The 20,664-nt window shown below is 50.5% G+C and overlaps 1 protein-coding gene across 2 annotated transcripts in view; it reads left to right on the top strand.

Annotated features, from left to right (window-relative positions):
* The window catches only part of CCND2 (cyclin D2), a 31,866-nt gene that overhangs the window by 4,962 nt on the left and 6,240 nt on the right, over positions 1-20,664 (top strand). For both annotated transcript variants that reach the window (XM_017671362.3, XM_037009026.2), the window contains exons 3-5: positions 3-218; positions 2,787-2,946; positions 12,434-12,582. In XM_017671362.3, the coding sequence (XP_017526851.1) occupies positions 3-218; positions 2,787-2,946; positions 12,434-12,582 (525 nt within the window). The remainder of the gene's footprint in view (positions 1-2; positions 219-2,786; positions 2,947-12,433; positions 12,583-20,664) is intronic.

Raw genomic sequence — 20,664 nt, 5'->3', positions numbered from 1 at the left:
AGGTCTGTGAGGAGCAGAAGTGTGAAGAAGAGGTCTTCCCTTTGGCCATGAATTACCTGGACCGCTTCTTGGCTGGGGTCCCGACCCCTAAGACCCACCTGCAGCTTCTGGGTGCTGTCTGCATGTTCCTGGCCTCCAAACTCAAAGAGACCATCCCCCTGACGGCCGAGAAGTTGTGCATTTACACTGACAACTCCGTCAAGCCTCAGGAGCTGCTGGTAATGCCTCTTTCCCCTGTTCTCCAGGCTCTCTCCTGGCCTAAAATGCTTCAATGCTCTGTTGCCAAAACAAATTTTTAGGATCCACAATTACCCCACAACCGAGATTCTCACACTTGTGGGTGACATCTCTTTTAACACAGGGTCTTTTGTGTTCCTACTATGTGCCAGGCACTGTGCTAAACATCTACACGAGTAAGATCCTCATGGAGATTTGTGTTGGTGAGATTCATTTGCAGTTGTGTGTGTGCATACACATTGTGCGTGTGTGTGTGTGTGTGTGTGTGTGTGTGTGTAGGGGAGGTATGGAACACTAATTCTATTTTAATTAAATTCCGTATTTTCCATCAGTGAATTCTGAGAAAATAGTCAGACTTCTCACTTGATAGGAGGAATGTGTTCATGTGATAGTGTGTTGTGGTGTGCCTCCTAAGAACCTGGAGTTCAAAGGTCATGTCTTATCTACCTACAAAGTCTCAAGATACCTACACATAGTAGCTGTTCACTTAGTATCAGCTCACTGACTTTTGAGCAATGTCAAAATTTGGCCCTTTATTAAAGGAATCTGAGGCCTGGGTTCATAGCTCCAGTGGGGCTGTGACCTCTGTATAACCACAGGGGTCTTGTCTTGACCCTCGTTTTCTGCCAGCAACTGCCCCCCACCCCAACCCTGAGTCTACCACTTTCTCCCTGCAACTTCACATCTAAGACACCCATGTTGGAGCAGTATTGGAGTGGTGGAGCAGCCCCGAGTCACACCTTCAGTGGTTTGCACACCTTTTCTCTGCACTGTTTAGAGAAGGGGGCCCCCTCCTCCTCTTCCCCCACTTCCTCCCGTCATTGGCAAGGCCTGCACAAAGTCCATAGGGCCAAGACTGGCTCCAGGAACCCAAGGCTTTGTGAGGCCTTCCTTTCTGGGACTGTGCTGCCATCTAGTGGCAGACATGTGCAAGGACCGGGGAGGAATCGCTGGGAACTTAAGAGAGGGGCATGAATGACTTCACCTTTGAACCGCTGCCAGATTTCAGCTGCTTCTGGTTTGGTCCGAGAGGCCCAGAAAGGTGCTTTCTTCTGGGAGATCTGCTTCCTTTAATAATGGTACAAGACGAGTGGTTTATGCTCACATTCCCCTGTGAGAAGGAGGGGCTGGAATGTCGAGCCATCTTAGAAGACACTATTTAGCCAGTGACTTTTTTACTCCCAACCCTCTGTAAAAACCCGAAGCCGACTTTAAGGCTAGTAAAAAAAAAAAATTGTTAGACTTCGGAACCAGTTTGTTTTTCTCATGGGAGACGGGGAATAATAATCTTTGCTTTGGTTCATTTGTTTCAACATGAGGGGGTAATGAGGTGTTCTCGAGACACCCCAGATTTTCCAGGACCAGCCAAGCTAATTTCTATTGCTCCAAACAAACTTTCTTTTTTCCCATTCCCCATCTGTCTCCCAGAAGTTGGGATCTGGAGGAGTCCTCTTATTTTACAAATAAGAAAGCTGAGACCTGGGGGAGGGCTACAGGGCCAGAGAGCACTGCAGGTGGGGCCTGGGCACTGGGTGCTGGCGTGGCAAGTGGACACGAGTCAGGGTTCTTTGGGGGAATGGGAGAGCAGGGTAAACAGGCAGGCTCGTCTAGCCTCCCATTCTCTGAAGATGATCGATCGATAGATGTACATTCTCTGATGACACATACTAAGATTTTCTTTTTTTGCTTATTTCACTCTGAACACAATTCCCCAAAAGGACCTAAGAGAGAGAAACAAAGTTTTTTACTAGGTGGGCTGCTGGTGAGAGGCCACAGAGTTGGGGTTTTATGGTTCCCCTCAGCGTTTGGGTGAAGGACTCTGGCCTTGGCCAAGCACCTTCGCCTTGCCCCAGTCACCAGCATCTGTGAAACGGGGTTTCTAATGGCTGTCCCCGTCCTTCAGTCATGATGATAAAGGCCTGAGAAACATTTAGGTGCAAGGATGCTCTGGCTGCGTGTCATTTCCCCCCAAGAGTTCTGCATCTTGCACGGAGGGGAAAGTGAACAGCAGAGAGAAAAATGGCACTTTCTGGCACCAACTACAAGCAAGCTAATTGGTTGCCAAGGAGTTGGGCCAAGGAACCCTATTTTGAGCTTTATCTGTGTGCATCATTTTTCAATGAGGACTAGAAAGACTGTTAATCCAGTGATAAAGACATATACAATAAATTACTATCAAAGGGCCACAGTGACCTTGGTACCTTATTGTAGGTTCACTTTCTGGGTGCGCAGGCGGGCGGCAGCACCGAGCGGCAAGTCGGGGTTGGGTGGGGGTGAGGGAGCTGGAGAGGAAGAGAAACAGAAGAAAGTATAATCTTGGCAACAGCTACCTGGGCTCTCATTATTTTCAGCAGGACCTGACATTTGAAGCATAAGGAGAGCCGTCAACAACTTCAAAGCTTTAGGGGCACTTTGACAAATGCGCCCGCCTTACAGTCTAGCCTCACCCTAACGAGCATCATTAAAACTGGTCTGGATCCCAGCCCCAGTTCCTGACACCAGGTCAGCCGTGGGGTGTTATACTCTTCTCTTCCTCCCTTCCTCACCAGGAGTGGGAGCTGGTGGTGCTGGGGAAGTTGAAGTGGAACCTGGCGGCTGTCACTCCGCATGACTTCATTGAGCATATCCTTCGCAAACTGCCCCAGCCCAATGAGAAGCTGTCTTTGATCCGCAAGCACGCGCAGACCTTCATTGCTCTGTGTGCCACCGGTAGGAGCGGGCTGCAATGTGGGGTGCGGAGGGAGTGGGGGGCTGAAGAGCCCTTGGGGGGTGGTCAGGGGGAGGCAGGTGCGAGAGGACAGTGCTTAGGTTTCATTCCTGGACTGCTTTTTCTTTATCTGAGCTGGTATATTCTCTTTGCTAAACTCATAAAGGGTTTATGAGGACAGGTGTGGTAAGGGGGGAAAAAACAGTGTCTGTTAAAATATTCTTTATGATGTCTTAAGTGCTCTTTGAAGATTATATGTACTGTTCTTTGGTTGTATTTAAATCTTTAATCTTTTGAGGAAAAGGATGACTTGGAGATAAGCCCAAGAGGAAATTTGAGGGGTGGGGGCAAATACAGGTTAAAGGAACACTGTCAAGATAAATTCACTGCCTGCCCTGATAAGTAGTAAGGGAGGCCAAAGCAATTTTTTTTTTTTTACCATAGGGCATTTATGGCCTTCTAGCTCTTCCCTCTGCTCTGTGGGGGAGTGAACCTGCCTGGCTTTGAGCAAGGACTCACCTTCTAAGCCCCGGGTTCTGATGCCCTCCCTTCCCACTGGGGTGTTTGGATTTACGTTGCAGCTTTTAACCTAGCAATTGCAACTGGTTTTTTTCATGCCTTTCCACCCACCATATAGATGCTGCAATTGCTACATTGTTCTGAAGGGCCCATTTACTTTGCCTTTTCCTAATAAACTAAATGCAGTGGTCAGATACTCTATTAAACTGAACCTTGGCCAGTTTCTGCCTCTCATTTCTTCTTGGAAGTGACGGTGAGAGAGACCCTGAAACCTTCAACACCCAGAGAGAGTCACAAGTTCCTATTTTCACAATCAGAAATGTTAGGTAAAGAACTAACCATTTGGACCAGGGTTATGGGGAGGTGGGGTTATGGGGAGGGCACAGAGTTCAGCTCAAGTTTGCCAAGAGTAACCGAACTGTGTAGGTGAGATTGGGAGGGTTAACTTTTTTCATGGTAGCTTGTTAATGGTATTCATGAGTCTATGCAGGTGATCATGTAATGTGCAATATGTATATGCTTTGTGTTCTTAGTCAAAAGGTCAGGCGTTGCTACTTATCACTGGGTGACCTTGGACAGGATGCTTAACCTCTGAACCTCTACTTCATCTGCAAAACACGCTTGTTGATACATGATCCCATAGCCTTTTCAGGCTGGTTATGAACAGGAAAATCAGGAGATGTGATGGACAAGCCAGTCTGTCGTGAGCCAAGGACTGTGTAGATGAGGTGCTACAACCCTAATGGTGACAATGCTGCCGTCCCCAACTGTACCTGTTCCTACTAAAGTGGCTGTGATTGCTCGGGAGCTGCCCTCACTGGCCCCAGCAGGGCCCCAGCTCTGCCTGGCCTGGCCTGGCCTGAGTTCATGATTCCAAGCTGCCCACATTTGAGTCTGCAGTGGCTTGGGCTTCCTCACACTGGGCTGCTTTAGTCCTGCCCTTCCCGATGCAGCCGGGCCTCTCTCTGGGAGGGTTAGCTGCCCTTCCTGCAGCCCTGGGCCATCCCTCAGAGCCCCTGTGGCTCCTGGATGCCTGTAGACAGTAGCCATTCTTTTGCTGTCTCCCTTCTGCTGTCTGGCCAGGGCCTTGGAGGTCAGTCCCTCATTGACTTGTCATTTTGTTTCCTGAGCACTGCTGTCCCTCTCCTCTCCGTTGTCATGATTCCCTGTGGGGGAAGGGGTCAACCAGTCCTTTTTTCTCTGGCCCTAGGACAACTGACCCCCTGACCCTCAGCTCCCCCATTGCCCAGCTGTTGATAGCCAGAATTCTGTTTTGACCTTGTCTCTTGACTGACAGATCTTTTGGGATCTGCCCGCCCATTGCTCCTCTCTGATCTCTGATTGGGGTAGGGATGATGGGTGGGATTACCTAGGCATGGGCAGATTCCCAGATTCTGTAAAGGCCCATTCTCTAAAATTGGGGGCCCTACCCCCGACCTTCCACTCCTGGTTTTCTTGCCTAGATCCTTGGGATGGGTCTCTACTTTGGGACAGAGTAAGGGGTCTGGGATTCGGGCATTAAGGACAGAGACTGGAAGGGAGGCAGAGGAAGTCACGAAGACTCCCTTTTGGGAGCTTTGAGCTAGCTTTGGGCAGGGGATGGGGAAGGATAGGAGAAAGAGCACCTCCGATGAAATGAAATCCATGTGCTAAGTAGTAAGCCTCAAGTGTGGACTGCTCAGAGCAGGACTGGTTCTCAGAAGTTTCCTGGGTCTAGAAAAGATGGGCCTATCTCACAAGGCACTTCTTTTCTGATTGGTGTTTGAGTTTGAACAATTAGGTTACAGAATCCCCACTGCAGGGCTGTTTAGGCAGCTAGTCCGACACAGCCCAGGGCTGCTTCCTTTGGAGGAAACACCCTCCAAGTGCATGAGATTCCACCCTTTGGGGCCATCCTGTGACCAATGGGGCCGCACCTAGCACTGGCTGGTGAGCAGCAGGTGTGAAGTGGCAGAAGCAGGGGTAGCTGCCCAGAGCCTCTCCGGCCTGTGCCTCACCCCACACCCCTCTCATTGTCCCTGGGTCCTGGGTATTCTGGCCAGGAGCTGAAGAAGCACCTGCAGCCAGGGGCTTAGAGGCCTGGGCAGGCCTGGAGGAGATGGCCGCCCATCCTCAGGCTAGTTTAGGGGAAAGCTGCTTGTGAGAGGGCTGGTGGTAGCTCTTGGGTCTGTGAGGGGAGTGCATGTGTGTGTGAAAAGGGAAGAGGTCCAGCAGAGCACCAGAGCCCCCGGGGGAGGGGGAAAGAGAACCAAGCAGCCTCCCATTACAGGCTGGAGTGAAGATGGTGGCCGGTCAGAGAGGTGCCCTTTCCCTGCCCTGCTCAACCCAGAATGGCTTCTGGTGGGGAGCGTCTGCCTCCGACGGCCTGGAATCCCCTCTGGGCTGCTGGTGGTCAGTGGGGTCTTGGGTGAGGGTGAGACCTTCATAACCACCAGCTCCTGGCTTCCCTTTCCCAGAGTGTGATCCTGGGGCCTTAGCAGTGTGGGGCCTAGCATCCCCCTGGTTGCAGCCCTGATAGTAGAGCCCCCAGGTCTGCAAATGAGGAAAGAAGACCATTTGAGATGACTCAGGACCACACTCCAGCATTAGATTCTTGACGCATGATATCATGCTCGACAGATGATTCCAGTTAGTCTAAAAGAGCCAATGACGTTGAGTTCGAATTTGGTGTGGGTGGGCGGGGGGGAGGAGGCAGGTCCTTTATCTCCGGACTCACGGCACCCCACATCGCCCTCATTTTGCCTAGGAACCCCACACAAGATGCTGCACTTGGCTGTGCAGTGCGCGTGAATAGCTGCCCAGGCTCCCCACTCTGGGAACCCCAGGGATGGATGATAAAGCCCATGTGCTCCCCCAGGTCTCCTGGTCCCACCAAAGGTGTTTCATGACTTTCCATCGCAAGGTGTAACCACAGCGAGACAGTGGTGGCCACAGGGGGTCGCTGAAGTACCCCCTAACCCAGAAAGGAAGGTGTGCCTTGGTGGATGACTTGACACCACCTTTGCCTGTGTGAACCTCTGCTGCCGGCACAGCCGAGGGGAAGTGGTGTGGGGAAGCAGGCAGCTAGGTTCTCTAAGCTTGGGGACATGACCCAGGCTGTCTCACGTACATTTGGCTGTAAGATGATGAATGAGGCGCAGGCAGGCCGCTCGCCACCCTCCAGCCCCTCACACTCCACCCCTCCCACCTGGGCTTTTGGAATTAAACCTGCATTAGCTTGTCACGGCAGTCCTGCTACACGGTCATGCTACACGGCATGTGCTGGACCTATTCTGGGGGTTGCAGGTGAGGTACGTGCTGCCCACGCCTTTGGTTGACCGTCCTTGGTTAGCTGACCAGTCTGAGAACAGCCTGGCTTCTGGCAACTTCCACCTGCCTGCAGGTCGGGGCAGGGGGAGGCAGGGCCGCCTGGCCCGGGCATCTCCTGTTCACTTCCTCCTCTGAATGAGTCTCTCTCGCCCCCTAGTGGTGAAGTAGGGCGGTCGATCCTGTGGTCGAGGCCTCTGCCACCAGGTGCAAAGCAATTAATGCCAAATGAGCTTGCCCTGCATGGCCACACAGTCCGCCGTTTTCAACCTGCTTAGCTCAGAATGCTTCCTTAAGCGAAATCTTCCTAAGAAGTGTAGACACCAGGTTGATGAATGTGGAGCTCCACTCGCTGCCCTTGTCCCGCGTGCGGAACCGGGCGGGACCGGGCACTGGAGGCATCCTTGGGGAGGGGCGGCACACAACTTGCAGGCGTTCCAGCTGGGACTGGTCCCCGTCTCTGACTCCTGAGCCAGGCCTTCTGGTTTGGGCTTTTCTAACACTTCTGATAGGAAAGACGACCCTGTATTCCTCAGGGGGATGTGGGAGTGACCTTGAGGTACTCTGCACTTTCTGGTGTAAAGAGCACTTTTCTGGTGTAAACAGCACTGGACCCACAGTCCTGGAGTCTGTCTCTCAGCCCCAGCCCTGCAGCAGCCATCAGCCCAGTCACCTGACCTCTCAAGCCCTCACTGACACCCCTGGGAAAGGAAGTGCTTTGAGACAGATGTATGGTGCCTTCTTCTCTACTAATGCCATTGCTACTGCCTGGATGAGCGCGCCCAGCACCTCAGCTCCCAGCCTGTTTGCAGGGCTGAGGGTCCTTGCCTCCACCATGTCATCGGCAGGGAGGAGGGCTTGTCAGAGGATCCTGGAGTGTGCACATTGCTCCTTGGCTCTGGGGAGCCCTGCCTGAGTGCTGGGAAGGTGTTTGCCCACCTCAGTCATGCACTGAATGCTTGTGCCCTCCTTTTGTCCCGTGGGGCCTCAGTTTTTCCCACTCCTGACAAGCCAGCAGGAGACTTTGCGGACATACTGAGGTCGTTTTGGGGACATATGCAGAACTGCTAGTGAAAGGCTCTCCAGGCAGCATACAGCCCTCTGTTCTTCCCAGCCATGGCTGCTGGGTCTGCTGCACATCTGCGTGTAGTCTAGGGAGGTGGGGCCCCTTTCTCCTCACCCTGCACATGCTGCACAGAGCTTCCTAACTGTCAGAGCTGCCCGTCACAATCCCACAGGAAGTTCCGGTGGTAAGAATAGTGGCGAGGATGGCATTTATTGCTCACCATGAGCCAGGCACTGTGCTTCAACATAGACTGTTGTAGTTAAGTCCTCAGAACAACCCTGTGAGATGGGTATGATTGTTATCCTTATTTGCAAGTGAGAAAACGGAGGCTCAGGGAGGTCAGGTAACTTGGCCATTTTTGCACAGGGGGTAAGATGGTGGGACATCAGCCTCTGCCTGACTCCATCTTCCAGTTCTTGGAGCTGTTTGGCCCTGATCCTTCCCACCTGGGAGGCTCCTAAGTGACTCCGGTGCTCCTATGCACATAAGCACCTCCCTCCTTTGAGAAGTTTCTGCAAAAGTTACCCATGGAGGATGCACCTAGCCTTTTAGAGTGCATTGAATGGTGTTGTATTACCACATTTTACATCCTGGTGGGGGATCATTCATGCTGCCTGTAACAGGAGGAACACATTGTAATAACAAGGTCAGAATGGATCAGCAGGCAGTGTTCATTGCTTTTCACTCTGCCTCAGGAGAAGGAAGGGGTCTCAGGAAGTTACCATATCTCAACTTTCGGGTGAGCACTAGAGGGTAGAGATGGGCCCTCCGGTACAGCTTATTGGCAGTTTTGAACACAAGACAGAGATTGCTAAGGGGTTTTTACTTGCTATTTTATTTTGCTAAAATAAAGTAATATCAAAAGAAAGTTCTATAAACTTAACATTTCTCCCACCTAATGGGAGGAAAATTTACATGCATTTTCTATTCATTGTCCTAGTTCTATATGCGTGTGTATGTACATATTTCTGTTTATGTATTTATGGGAGGTTATAATCTTGATTATAGCATGCATGAGTGAAGTCTGATTTTTCTGCCTCACTCCCAATCCAAGTGTATATTGTAAATATTTCTCAATCAAGTTACATAGCCAAAGTTGAAGGGTTCCAGAGATGGGTAAATGGAGTTGGGCTGAACCTTCTAGCATGTGGATGGAGGTTAGCTAACTAGAACTAGTACAAGGACAGAACCCTTCAGGTGTTTTATTCTGTTGTATTTCTCCCTGCTGTTTCAGACCGGGTGGTGGGAGGGCATCCCTGAGTGTGGTCCTGGGGCTTAGCACTGCGCAGGGGAGGGGGGTGCCTTGTGGCTTGGCTGGCAGGTGGAAGCCGTGCTATGTTCTGCTGTTTCTTCCCTGTTTTCCCTGGGAGTCATTCTTATTCCACATCCACACATAAGTAAAAGCAAATTAGAGCTGGAAGGCACCTGGGAGATTAGCCAACCAAAACTGTGAGGGAAGGAAACATTTTATAACACAAATCAGGATACATGTAGATGTACACCAAACTGATACAAAAGTGTCTCAAAACAGTATTGCTCTTACTACATACATTACTTCCTGATGCTTCCTCTCCTACTCTGTTCAGTTAAACAGCCACAAAAAACATTGCTGGTCATGATCCCCAGATAGATTTCATCACCTAAAATGAGTTGCTGCTGATCTAATCCCATCCCTTATAGACAAATGGGATTCCAGGGAGGAAGTGACTCCCCCAAGGTCCCACAGCCTGGACCTGGCTTTTTAGTGCTCAGCTGTCTCCTGTTGAGTAACTCAGAGAAGAGCTGGACACTTGGTCCAGGATCGGAAGGAAGGCCTTGCCTTGCTCCAGTGGACGGCAGAGGAGCGGCAGCAGATGGCCAGGGTCCCGGCAGCTCCTCTCTTGCCAGGGGAGCACTCTCTGCAGTGCCTCTCTGAGAGGTGGCCTGTTCATGTACACAGGGCTCCCCAGTTCTGGGGGCTGGGGGGCAGTGTCCCCAGGAGGACTCCCCTCAGCCTTTTCCTAGCACTACAAGAAGGGAGGTACATAGGCACACCTCACGGGATTATTTATGCTTTGCCTTACTGCGTCTTTGCGGGTATTTGCAAATTGAAGGTTTGTGACAACCCAGCATCAGGCAAGCCTTTTGGCACCATTTTCCCGACAGCATTTGCTCCCTTCATGTCTCTATGTCACATTTTGATAATTCTAAGAATATATCTAACTTTTTCATCAAGGTTTTATTTGTTAGGGTGATCTGTGCTCAGGGATTATGGCTAATCTCAGATGACGGTTAGCCTTTTTTAGCAACAAAGTATTTTTTCACTAAGGTATGTACATTGATTTTTTAAGAGACAGTGCTATTGCATACCTAATAGACTACAGCATACTATAAACGTAACTTTGATATGCATCGGGAAATAAAAAAAAAAAAAAAACCCTACGGACTTGCTTTGTTGCGATACTTGTTTTACTGCCGTGGTCTGGAACCGCGGCTGCAGCATCCCCGTTGTATGCCTGTAGTCCTTCTGGGCAACTCTAGTGCCTGCTGCACCAGGACCACCCATCTATACCCACTGGCTTCCAGAAGTTAATTAATTTGCTAAAAATAGGAGTTGGTTTTGCATTCAGCAGGACCACAGAGACAGACATGTGTGAGGTGTGCTCCCTGGTCTGAGACTGGGGGCAGAAGGAAGGGAGAGCCAGGGATGTCTTCCTCCCCTCCCCTGCCAGATGCTCCCACCCGGGGCCTCAGTGGGCCCAGGGCCATGGACTGGCCGCCTCCACGGCATGATTAATGTCACAGTGGGGAGCTGACAAGGTTACTGGGCAGAGGAGCACTCCTGTGAGCTCACGTGGAGGGAGACCTACAGCAGAGCAGAGGCCGGGGAGGGAGGCTTTGTCACCAGCCACGGGGTAGAGGCCCCAGGGGAGTTAGTGGACAGCAGGCTTTGGGTGGAACACCTTAATATTCATCCCTCAAGAGGCAGAAATGATGAGTGGGCTAAGGAAAGAAAGCCAAGGACAAAGACAGAGAGACGGCCAGGCCTGCTCTGTGCACGGGCTTCAGCCCAGATGGGCGGTGGCATGTGCATGGGTTCAGTGACCCAGCAGTGTTTCCGAGAACACTGCCCACTTAATGCTGGGCAGTGGGGTCACCCATAAAAGTGCTTCCATGGAATATGTTGTTACAACAGGGCTTTGTCTAGGAAGAAGGAAATAGTAGGTAGAACTGTTTTTGTAGGTTGAACCTAATGTTTATGCTATAATTTGAAGCGTGACCATGTCTTCCCACTACCCCCTCCCGCCAGCCCCTCTTCTACTGCTACACCTGAAAAATTCATCGGAGTGATGCTAACACCAGAGGCAGCTTGCTTGCTGCAGGTTTGCTCCACTCCAGGGCTGGTAGGATGAGTGATGAGACTATAACCTGTTTAGCAGCAGCACAGGGTGGGATAGGGTGGTTTAGACTCAGAAGTCTCCGGTTTCTCATTCGCACTTTGAGTAATACTTGTGCACCTGATGTGGTTGATGTGCGGACCAAACGGGATATAGTGTGAGCGGTACTGTGCATGCTGGTAAGCCGGGAGCTGCCCGCAGCAGCAACAAGAGTGAGGTGTGGGCATCCCCTGATCTCCCCTGATGGATGAGGCAGTGGCCAATCACCGTCACCCAGCCCCAATGGGAGCCCTCAGAGGACCCAGGTGTGTGGTTTCCCAAGCTGAGCCCTTATGCACAGGAGCAGCCTTGTATTTTCTCCTTGAAAAATGGGAGTGGAGGGGGTTTGAGCCCTTCCATTTTTTCCCTGTTTTGCCCTTTTCTCTAGCAACCACTCTAGTTCACCAGCAAGAAAACGGCATCTTCAAATCTAAAATCTAACCCAATCCACCTGATGAGGCTGCTATGGTTAATACTGAGGGCTTGATGAAATGTCTGTCCTCCGGCTTCTGAGGGTTCTGGCACGAGACTGACAGTTGGGAATTGTGTGAACCTGGCCTCCATTACCCCATCCCCTCCATTACTGCTGCTCTTGTTTCTTTTTTTTTTTTAATAATCTTTTATTGTTTTAGGCCTTGTTGCCTCTCCTGAGAATATAGCAGGGTCACATCAGGATTATCATTCTCCATAAAATCACACCTACTCATGCTTTTTCCACCTTCCAACCTCTAGAGCCCTCGGTTTATCTCACTGGTTGGGCACACGGGTTGTCTTATCTGGACTTACCTCCCCGCTCTGCTCTTGTCACCACCCCCAGGGGCGACTGCCTCACTCCCCTTCCTGTCCCACAAGAGCTGGAAAGAGTATCCCACATGTGCTGACCCCTCAGGATTGTGGGAAGTGTCGGGATCCCCGAGTCCTCCACGAGTTTCCTGTGTGCAGATAAGCTCTCTGCCTTCCCTGCGTCAGTCTCCTCTGTTTAAATCTGGAAATGCCACAGTGGTGGAAAATAAATAAATAGCATCTCATGAAGGAAAGACTCAGGTGATGATGCTTCTGTAGGGGGAGGGGCTACTTGTGCAGCTGACTCACCCCCATCCCGTTTCTGAGTGTCTCCCGGCTGGGGAGGTACTGGGTCCACACTCCTCCTGGGCTCTGACCTTCTGCCTCTGGTTCTTGCAGACTTCAAGTTCGCCATGTACCCACCATCGATGATTGCAACTGGAAGTGTGGGAGCTGCCATCTGTGGGCTGCAGCAGGATGAGGATGTGAGCTCGCTCACTGGAGATGCCCTGGCGGATCTGCTGGCCAAGATCACCAACACAGACGTGGTAGGTGGAGGCCGCCTTCTGGCTGAAGACCAGACGTGTCTTTTCTCAGCTCAGGGAAAGAGGTGGTGGGTTTGATGGTGATGTGTCGTGTCAGGTATTTTCTATCTTCGTGGGTTTCTGTTTCCTAAGATCGACATCCAAAGTAGTACAACATTCCGCAGGTGAGGCCTCCTCTTAAGGTATCGGAAACCCGGTGTGCATAAAATAGAGAAAAGAACTTACTAAGTGGATGCAAACCGGGAGGGAGGGCTGTTTACTGAGTTTTCCTTTATGGCCTGGGCTTCCCCGTGGGTCCCAACTGCTGCTTCATCTCACCTCCATTTGCGTTCCTGTTGCCAGGCCGCCTCTAATACAGTGTTGTGCTTATGGGACCACCCCTGCACGGAGGGCTGGGGCAGGGCGGGGCAGGGACACCAGAGCAAGGAGCTCCAGTTTGGAGGGAGAAGAGATGCAGGGGGGCTCCCCCTCCCCTGCCTTGGAACTGTGTCTGGCCTTGACAGACCTGGCAGCCCCTTCCGGCTCTCACTTCCCTTTTGTTCAATGCGGTAATGGATTAAAAAGCACTTTGAAAAGAATGAAGTGCCATACAAATTCAAGGAACTATTATTAGCTATAGATTTTTCCATTCTGCCTCCCCTGTGGACTGCCCAGAGGCTGTAACACTGGTTGCCAGAATGTGAAGCGCCTCAGAAGAGGAAAGCTTCTGAGACAGACCAGGGTCAAGTGAGGCTCTGATTCAACTGTAGGAAGTTGCAGTCCTTAGAAGGGCTGAGCCAGGGTGGTTCCCAGAGGTCAGGGAGGCAGTTCCTGTATTTTCAGCTGGAGGCACGGAGGGTTGAGGTAGCCAGCCTGGGGGAGGGGAGGGCAGTGCCTGAGCCTGGGACTAGAACCTGGAGGCGCTGACTCTGGGCCTGGGAACTTTGCGCTCCACCCTTGCTGCGGCTCTGGGACCTTTTTGTTTGAAAAAGGCTTTTGGTTTATAGGCAACTTGCAAGAGAGGTATCAGCTCATAATCACCATGGAGAGGCTCAAGAATGCAGGGAAACTTTGTGATGGCCCCTCTGGACGTTCCTGGGGGATTCTGAATGCTTTGCTGTGGGAATGTATTGAGTTAAGGGATAATGTTTACAGGCCTGTGGCTGATGCCCCACCAGGGATTCTGAGCAGAAGGTTAAATCTCAGAGAGCCTAAGGCTGCCGCTAGCTGGTGTTCTCACCCCGTCCACCTATTTGGCCTTGTTCTTTGTTACCATCTCAAGGAAATGGCTCAGGGAGGCATTGAAGGGTCTGATGGAACAAATTGGGGTACTGCTCTGAAACAGTTCTTAGGCTTTTAAAATGCTGGCTCCAAGACAGGCTTTTTAAGCACAGTTTCCAACATGCAGATTGGAAAGATTGCTCCAGTGCAGCTTCACGTGAAGAATGCCTCTCTAATCCTCCAGGGGCCAATCTGGGACAGAACTTAACATTTATAGAATGAGCCGCTTCCTTCCTTTTCTATCTCCTATTAAGGCTGCCTGACAAAAAGGACTCCTAACCAACTTAAGACAAGCCCTTCCTCGACCCCCGCGACAAAAATGTCAGTGACAAAGGTTTGACCCCCAGGCCTTGTAACCTCTTGCGGATATTTATAGACCTGCTCTCGTTGGCTGGTTGCCCACCTTCTCCAGCCTTCTCCCACATCTTTCTACCACTGGTTTCAGATGGGGTGCCCCTGAGGCTCTTGGCTGTACCTTGCTTTTCTGGGGCACAAACCAGTCTCTCTTCTCATACCAGAGAACCTGCTTGCCCTTTTCAGATACTGTGTGACCACTCTATCCAATCAGCTGTCATACTGCTGGGAGGGTGCCTCCTATAGATCTCAACCCATGCCTCATTGTCATGAATGGGCTCTGGGGCTAAACATTTTAATACTAAAAACCGAGCATGAACATAGGAGAAGGTAAAACCCCTACCACTTTCTCAGATAAAGTGTGAGACCTCAGTACATTGCATCCTTAGCACCCAGAGGCTTGTTCACTCTCCTGGGAATGTTCTCAGTCGACAGGCTTGAGCAGCGTTGAACTAGGCTGTGTGTGTGTATCAAACTTCCAAGTGCTAAGTCTCCCATCCGTTAGCCTGTGTGCGCTTAAGAGCTAAAGCTCACAGTGAAGGAAAAGCAGGACCTGAATTTAGAATGTATTAACATTTGGAGGGAGGTGAGTGTTGCTTCTTAAGTTGTTTGCCGTTTCTAAGTCAAAAGTGGTGTATTTCAAGCACACACTTACTCTCCTTAAAAATTTTTGTTCTTAATTTCTGGAAGTATTTGTTGAAGGCCCTCTTGTTGCAGACTGCTGCATTAGGAACAAGGCATAACACATTAGGAGCAAAGCCTGGGGTGGACCCGAAGCCTGGTGGTTGAAGTTGGGGTGGGTGGGTACTGCACAGAAAATCAGAGGTGAGCTTCCTGACTTTAAGGAACTTGGGGATTGTATGGAGAATCATGAGTAAACCATACAAAACCCTAGCAAGTTAAGATCATAAGTGAATGTATGCTCAGTACTGTGTTACGAGCTAAAAATGCAGTAGGAAATCAGCCCAGAGGAAGGAGCTCCCCAGGCCTAGTTTAAAAGCAGGACTCCTAGCAGAGCAAATGTGGTGATAGAGAATGTCCTTGGAATGGAGGAACAAAATGTGGTATGAACATGTGCTAGAATATTATTATTGTACCTTAAAAAGAAACAATATGCTGAATGCTACAACATGGAGGAGCCTCGAGAACATGCTAAGTGAAATAAGTCAGACACAAAAAGGCAAATATTGTATGTTTCCCCTTACATGAGGTCCTAGAATAGTCAAATTCATGGAGACAGAAAGAATAGAGGTTACCAGGGCCCAGAGGGAGGGGGGGATGGGGAGTTAGTGTTTAATGGGGACAGAGTTTCAGTTGGGATGAAGCTGTGGAGATGGATGCTGGTGGTGGCTGCACAGCAGAGTGAATGTCCTTCATGTCACTGTCCACTTAAAAATCATTACGGTGGCAAATTTTATATTATGTATATTTGCCACAATAAAAAATACATATACATACACATGCACACATAACACGTATATATACAATATTCTCCGGCCACACTATGAAATTCCCATGGGCTCACGTTGCGCCCTCCCATGGAGACGTCAGTACACTGGACCTCATTTTGCCCGGCTGCCTGAAGTGGCCCCATTCCGTGCGCCTTGTTATTTGAGATCCCTCTGAGTTTACAGTGTCCCCAGTCTGCAGATTGTCAGGGATCAGACTGTGCAGAAGGGTCCCCCGAGCCCTGTGAGGCAGCGGGACGAGTCCCGGCCCCCGGCCCGCAGCAGGTAGCTTTGACGGGAGGGACCCGTGCGGCCCCGAGAAAGCTGATCTTTGTTGCTCCCTCTGGTTGCCAAAATAAGCCGGAATGTCTCATTCCAAAGAGAAAGCTGAGTGAGAAGCCTGACAGTTTTACAGGGAATAAAAGTCTCGGAGGGTGGTATATTTTAAGTACTTTTTCCTTCCACTCGTAAGTGTTGCTAAAAACAGACACTAGCCAGAGAGGCAGTTCTGGCATTTTGGGAACTTCTACCGGGGTTTCTGTTGCCACGGGTGAGTCTGAGAGGAGGTAGTGACTGTCCTGGTCCCCGGGGAACCTCTCCCTCCTTCCCCCGGCAGAATCGGGGCTCCCTTTCCGTCCCCTTGGCGCTCTGCTGTGCTTCTTGCCAGCGTCTATCCCACTGTTCGCTTGTCTATAGAGCCTCTTGAACAAGACCCAACTTCTACTCCGCCCTGTATCCAGAGCCCCTGGCAGAGTCCTTGGGGAATGATGCTGAAGAAAGGGAAGGAAGGAGAAAGGAAGGATGGAGCACAAAGGCTGGGCAGATGGGTTTCCAGTGTGTTTCTGAGTCTTTGATTTTCTCAGGTCTTTTGGAAAGCTGTATATTTCTTAACATTAATTATATGCCAGGGTCTTCTGGGTTTCACATGACTCTGTCTTAGAGCAAGCCACTTCATTTCCTTAGGGTCGTCCTGGCTTGTCCACATATGACTGAAAACAATTGCCAGTGCAGTGGACTAAGTCTTAATTTTGACCCCATGTCATCCGTGGGCTCCCAGCTCTGTCCTCATCCTCAGCTGGAGGCACTGACTCTCTCACAGCACACCTGTTCTAAAGGTCCTATACTGCCGAGACTGTCTTCTGGGACTTTACAAGGCCTGTGGTCCAGGAGTTGCTGGAAAACAAGCCAGGGGTGGGGAGGTGGCAGGAATAGAACTGGAGGCCGATGCTTCCCTCTACTGCCCTGTTGTTTCTGCGGGCCTCATTTGGTATGCCCGGAAATCAGCCAAACAGCCTGCAAAGAAAGGAAGAATGAGATAGTTTCCTAAGTTGTCTCTGCCTGAGTTGGCCGCGGGTCTGGGGCTCATTCAGCCCTTTGTCCCCCTGTTGAGTGCAGTGCGTGTGTGGTGACAATGGAGTGATGCAGTTACACTGAGGGCTGATGGTAGGAGTTCCGTCAGCCCATTCATGGAGGCAGGGGAGGGTGCAGGGCGCGGAGCCTGAGCCAGCAAGCAGAGGAAGTTGGAGGCCTGTGTGCAGAGCTGGAGATCACAAACACTGCTGTCAGGGCCCTGGGGCTGGGGGGGCGGCTGAGGGAGGGGGCCTCATCGTGGGGGCTGGAGGTCTGCCCGACCTCCAGCGCTGTGGAGTGCCACCTGTCCGGGCTGACAGACGAGCATTATGGCTTTCTTTTAATCAGCTTAATTTGGGGCATCTTCACACAATGACTGGTGCTTTTGAGGCTGCCGGAAAGCAGAGGTCCCCGGGCTGCTGCACTTTACATGCATGTAGCATCTTTTCATCGGAGGTGCTGTGCTGTTGGTTTTATTCCGGCCACTGTTGGGTTTTTTCCGGCCACGTGGGCTCGGTTTGCCTTGCTTGGAGATTCCCTGCCCTGTATGTCTTCACTTAGAGCTGGGAAGAAGCAAGGCTATGTGGGGAAAAGAGTTTTGAAATGGGAGGCTTGCCTTTTGCAGGCCAGGCTTAGCTTTGAACTAGATGTGCCTGGGGAACAAGCCAGGCTTCAGCTCAGCATGTAAGATGAAGGTATCAGCTATTGGATCTCTGAAAACCCTCTGGATGCCCAAACTCTCCGATTCCACAGTGACCTTTGTGTGTCCTCTCACAGTTCTTACCCTTGGAAATACTGTAATGCTGCCTTTCTCAGCTGTGCCTCCTGTATCCCTTCAGGCTCTTACCTGCCCTCCCCCATTTCCTCTTCTCAGGGTGTCCTGGCAGCAGGCCTCATGGGATTGCAGACAGGGCCCCTCCCTCCAGGCCATTGCCTGTCCCCCAGTCCCAGGCACTCACAGGAGACCTGGACCTCCATGGCAAGTGTGGGGCTGTGTGGGCTCACAGGTTGTAGTGTCTGCACACATTCTCCTCTTCCTTCACTTTTCCCAGCGCATGGGAAATTCGCCTCCGCTTTGAAGTCCAAGAAGGGTTCCTACATGGCTAAGTGAGGGTATTAAAATGCAGGGAGTGTGTTCTGTCTCAAGGAAAAGGGGATGCTGATGTCTTGGGCCACCGTCAGAGAGTAGAATGTCTGGCATCACTTATACAATACACAAGACAGGCTCTTGCCCTTGGGTGCCTGTACAGGTAAGAACAAGAGATCCATGCAGCTGGAACTTGAGCTGATGACAGCTTGTGAGGAAGTGGGACCTGAAGGAGGGTCGGGCGAAGACAGCTTTCCAGGAATGTGAGGTGTAATTGACCCCAGGGAATTTTAGCTTCCTGCTCTATCACAGATGAATCTAGAAGAGAGTAGGGAAAGGGTTTCAGGGTCCATCATTTCTGGGGTAACTCATCATTTTTCTTTTCAAGCAAGAGGTATAACAGATCACGAGCAGGCCGGAGTCAGTAATGCTAAGGAAAGAGTGTGTGTGTTACACGAAATCTTACTTCATTTTATTCAGGAAAGCCTGTGTGCTCTTGGCTGGAACCTACATACATGTGACCCCGGATACATGTGTTCCCTTAAGCCCCATGGCTCTGAGTCCGTGACTGCCATACACCCCAGCCTTCCCTCCAGGGCCTTCTCAGAACTTTTCCTTTAAGTTCTCAAGCTACTGCATGGGAAGGAACAGTATGAATCTGGTGACCCAAATTCCCAGAATTGGGAAGAGCTTGATTTCTACATGGTCCGAAATCAAGCTCTTCAGCCATCAGGGGCGCTGATGTGGCTGACACAGGGAGGATCGTGGAGTCCTGCATTGGTCATATTTTTGGGGTGGTGATGTGCTAACCCAAATTACCTCTCCATGGGGTCAAAATAACCTCTGAGGAAGGAAAGCCAGGCAGGATTGGCCAGGAGGCCCTAGGTTCCTTCTCGTGGGGCACGGCCATCCATTTGAACTTCACATCAGGAAGTCTTCCCCAGGGGGTGTGCCATGTGAAATGTGAAGCCCTCTTCCAGGAGGCCCCCTTGCCGGCACCAGACAGGCACTTCTTTTTGGATTTAATGTTTCAGAACTATTCACACATGCACATACATGCACATGCACAGCCCACACGGTCCCTCCATCAGCCGAGAGTCCCCTGTAGATACCCGAAGCTCCTGAAGGCTATGTGCTGTGGATGGCATGTGTTCATGGAAACAAGCATACAGTTGCTATCTCTACGGTATGGAGGGGGTCTGATTCATTCCCCCTCCCTCCTAGAAAAAGAATTTACACATAACCTTCCTCATCTCCAGAAGGCCCTCTATACTAGGGGGTACATCTCACAATAACTGCCTGGATTCAACTCACTCTTCTAGACAAGAAAAAAGGAAAGAGAAAAATAGTATTAAATTCTGTGGCCCAACATTCCTCCATGAGGGGGTGTGAAGGCAGGTGTGGGGGACACCCTGCTGCTGCTCACTCCCGTGGGGTGTGCCCACCCCCACGCCTGCCCTTAGCACTGTGAAGGTCCTAGCCTTTGGTGCTGTGTTATGCCACTGGCATGGCCCCTGACGACCAGCAAGGTCCTTCCCGTGGTGCTCAGCTGGAGAACGAGCTATCTATTTCTAGCCCAGCTTTGGAAGTGAAGTTGAATTCATTGTCCATCTCTGATGTGGAACCTTCTGTGCGGACAGTCAGGAGTAGTTTTTGACTATCATCCTTTTTTTGCTTTGTCAGTTCCCACATCAGCCTTGACTTGACTTTAAAAGATTTCTTTTTTTAGATTGTAAGGTGTTTAGATACTGTCTGCTGAAATCCAAGTGCTCTCAGAAACAATATGCCTTTAGCTTAGCACCTAGCAGAGGAGGTAAGCAGCCTGGCAGGATTCTGATCAGTGGTAAGTTAGGGGGTCAGGCAGGGTGGGGTGGAGTGACCAGGAGCAGTTGCAGAAAAACTGGAGAGATGTCCGTGGGTCCATGGTTGCCAGTTCAAGTCCTCAGCTCATTCAGGGTGGCGTGGGGACCCCTGCAGCCAGGTTGCGTCTGTTTTATTTGACACTCCACCCCACTGCCAGACACAGAGCAGCCATAGCCCCTTCACCAATCTGAGCAGATGCTAATCCGAACCTCATTTTAAAGAAATCTTAAGAATTCCTTCAGATTCCCGGACTGATTGATTGTTATTGGTAATAAATGATTTTCATTTATTGAACTTAGCACTTGATATATGTTATCTCAGTTGATCATGGATGTTTCGTTTTCTTTATTTTACAAGCGGGGAACCTAGATCAGTTAAATAGTTTATCTGTGGCCAGCAAGTGTGGTGGGTAGACAGCAAATACCCCCTGCTTCTTGTCTGTCTTATATCCAGGTGATGTTTTGTCTCTGCCCTTAACACTCAGTCTATTGTGGTTCCTAATCTTAGTTTTCAGAGCAAGCTGTAGTTTGAAATATGAAATGGATGAAAGAGAGGACAGGAAAATTTGGGGGTATGGAAACTTTGTTCCTGAGTAGTTAGCTCCAACTCTGTTTTAGATCTTTGGAAAAAAAGATAATGCTTTTGTGCTTGGTAAACAGGAACATCTGGGCAGTGAAAACTGCACAGTGAAACAAACAAAAGGGAAGCATGTGTTAAACTGTG

This window comes from Manis javanica, chromosome 15, assembly GCF_040802235.1.
Source record: "Manis javanica isolate MJ-LG chromosome 15, MJ_LKY, whole genome shotgun sequence".
In the NCBI taxonomy this organism is placed as follows: Eukaryota; Metazoa; Chordata; class Mammalia; order Pholidota; family Manidae; genus Manis; species Manis javanica.
The sequence above is the reverse complement of the archived record's forward strand: the minus strand, read 5'-3'. Positions and strand labels throughout refer to the sequence as shown.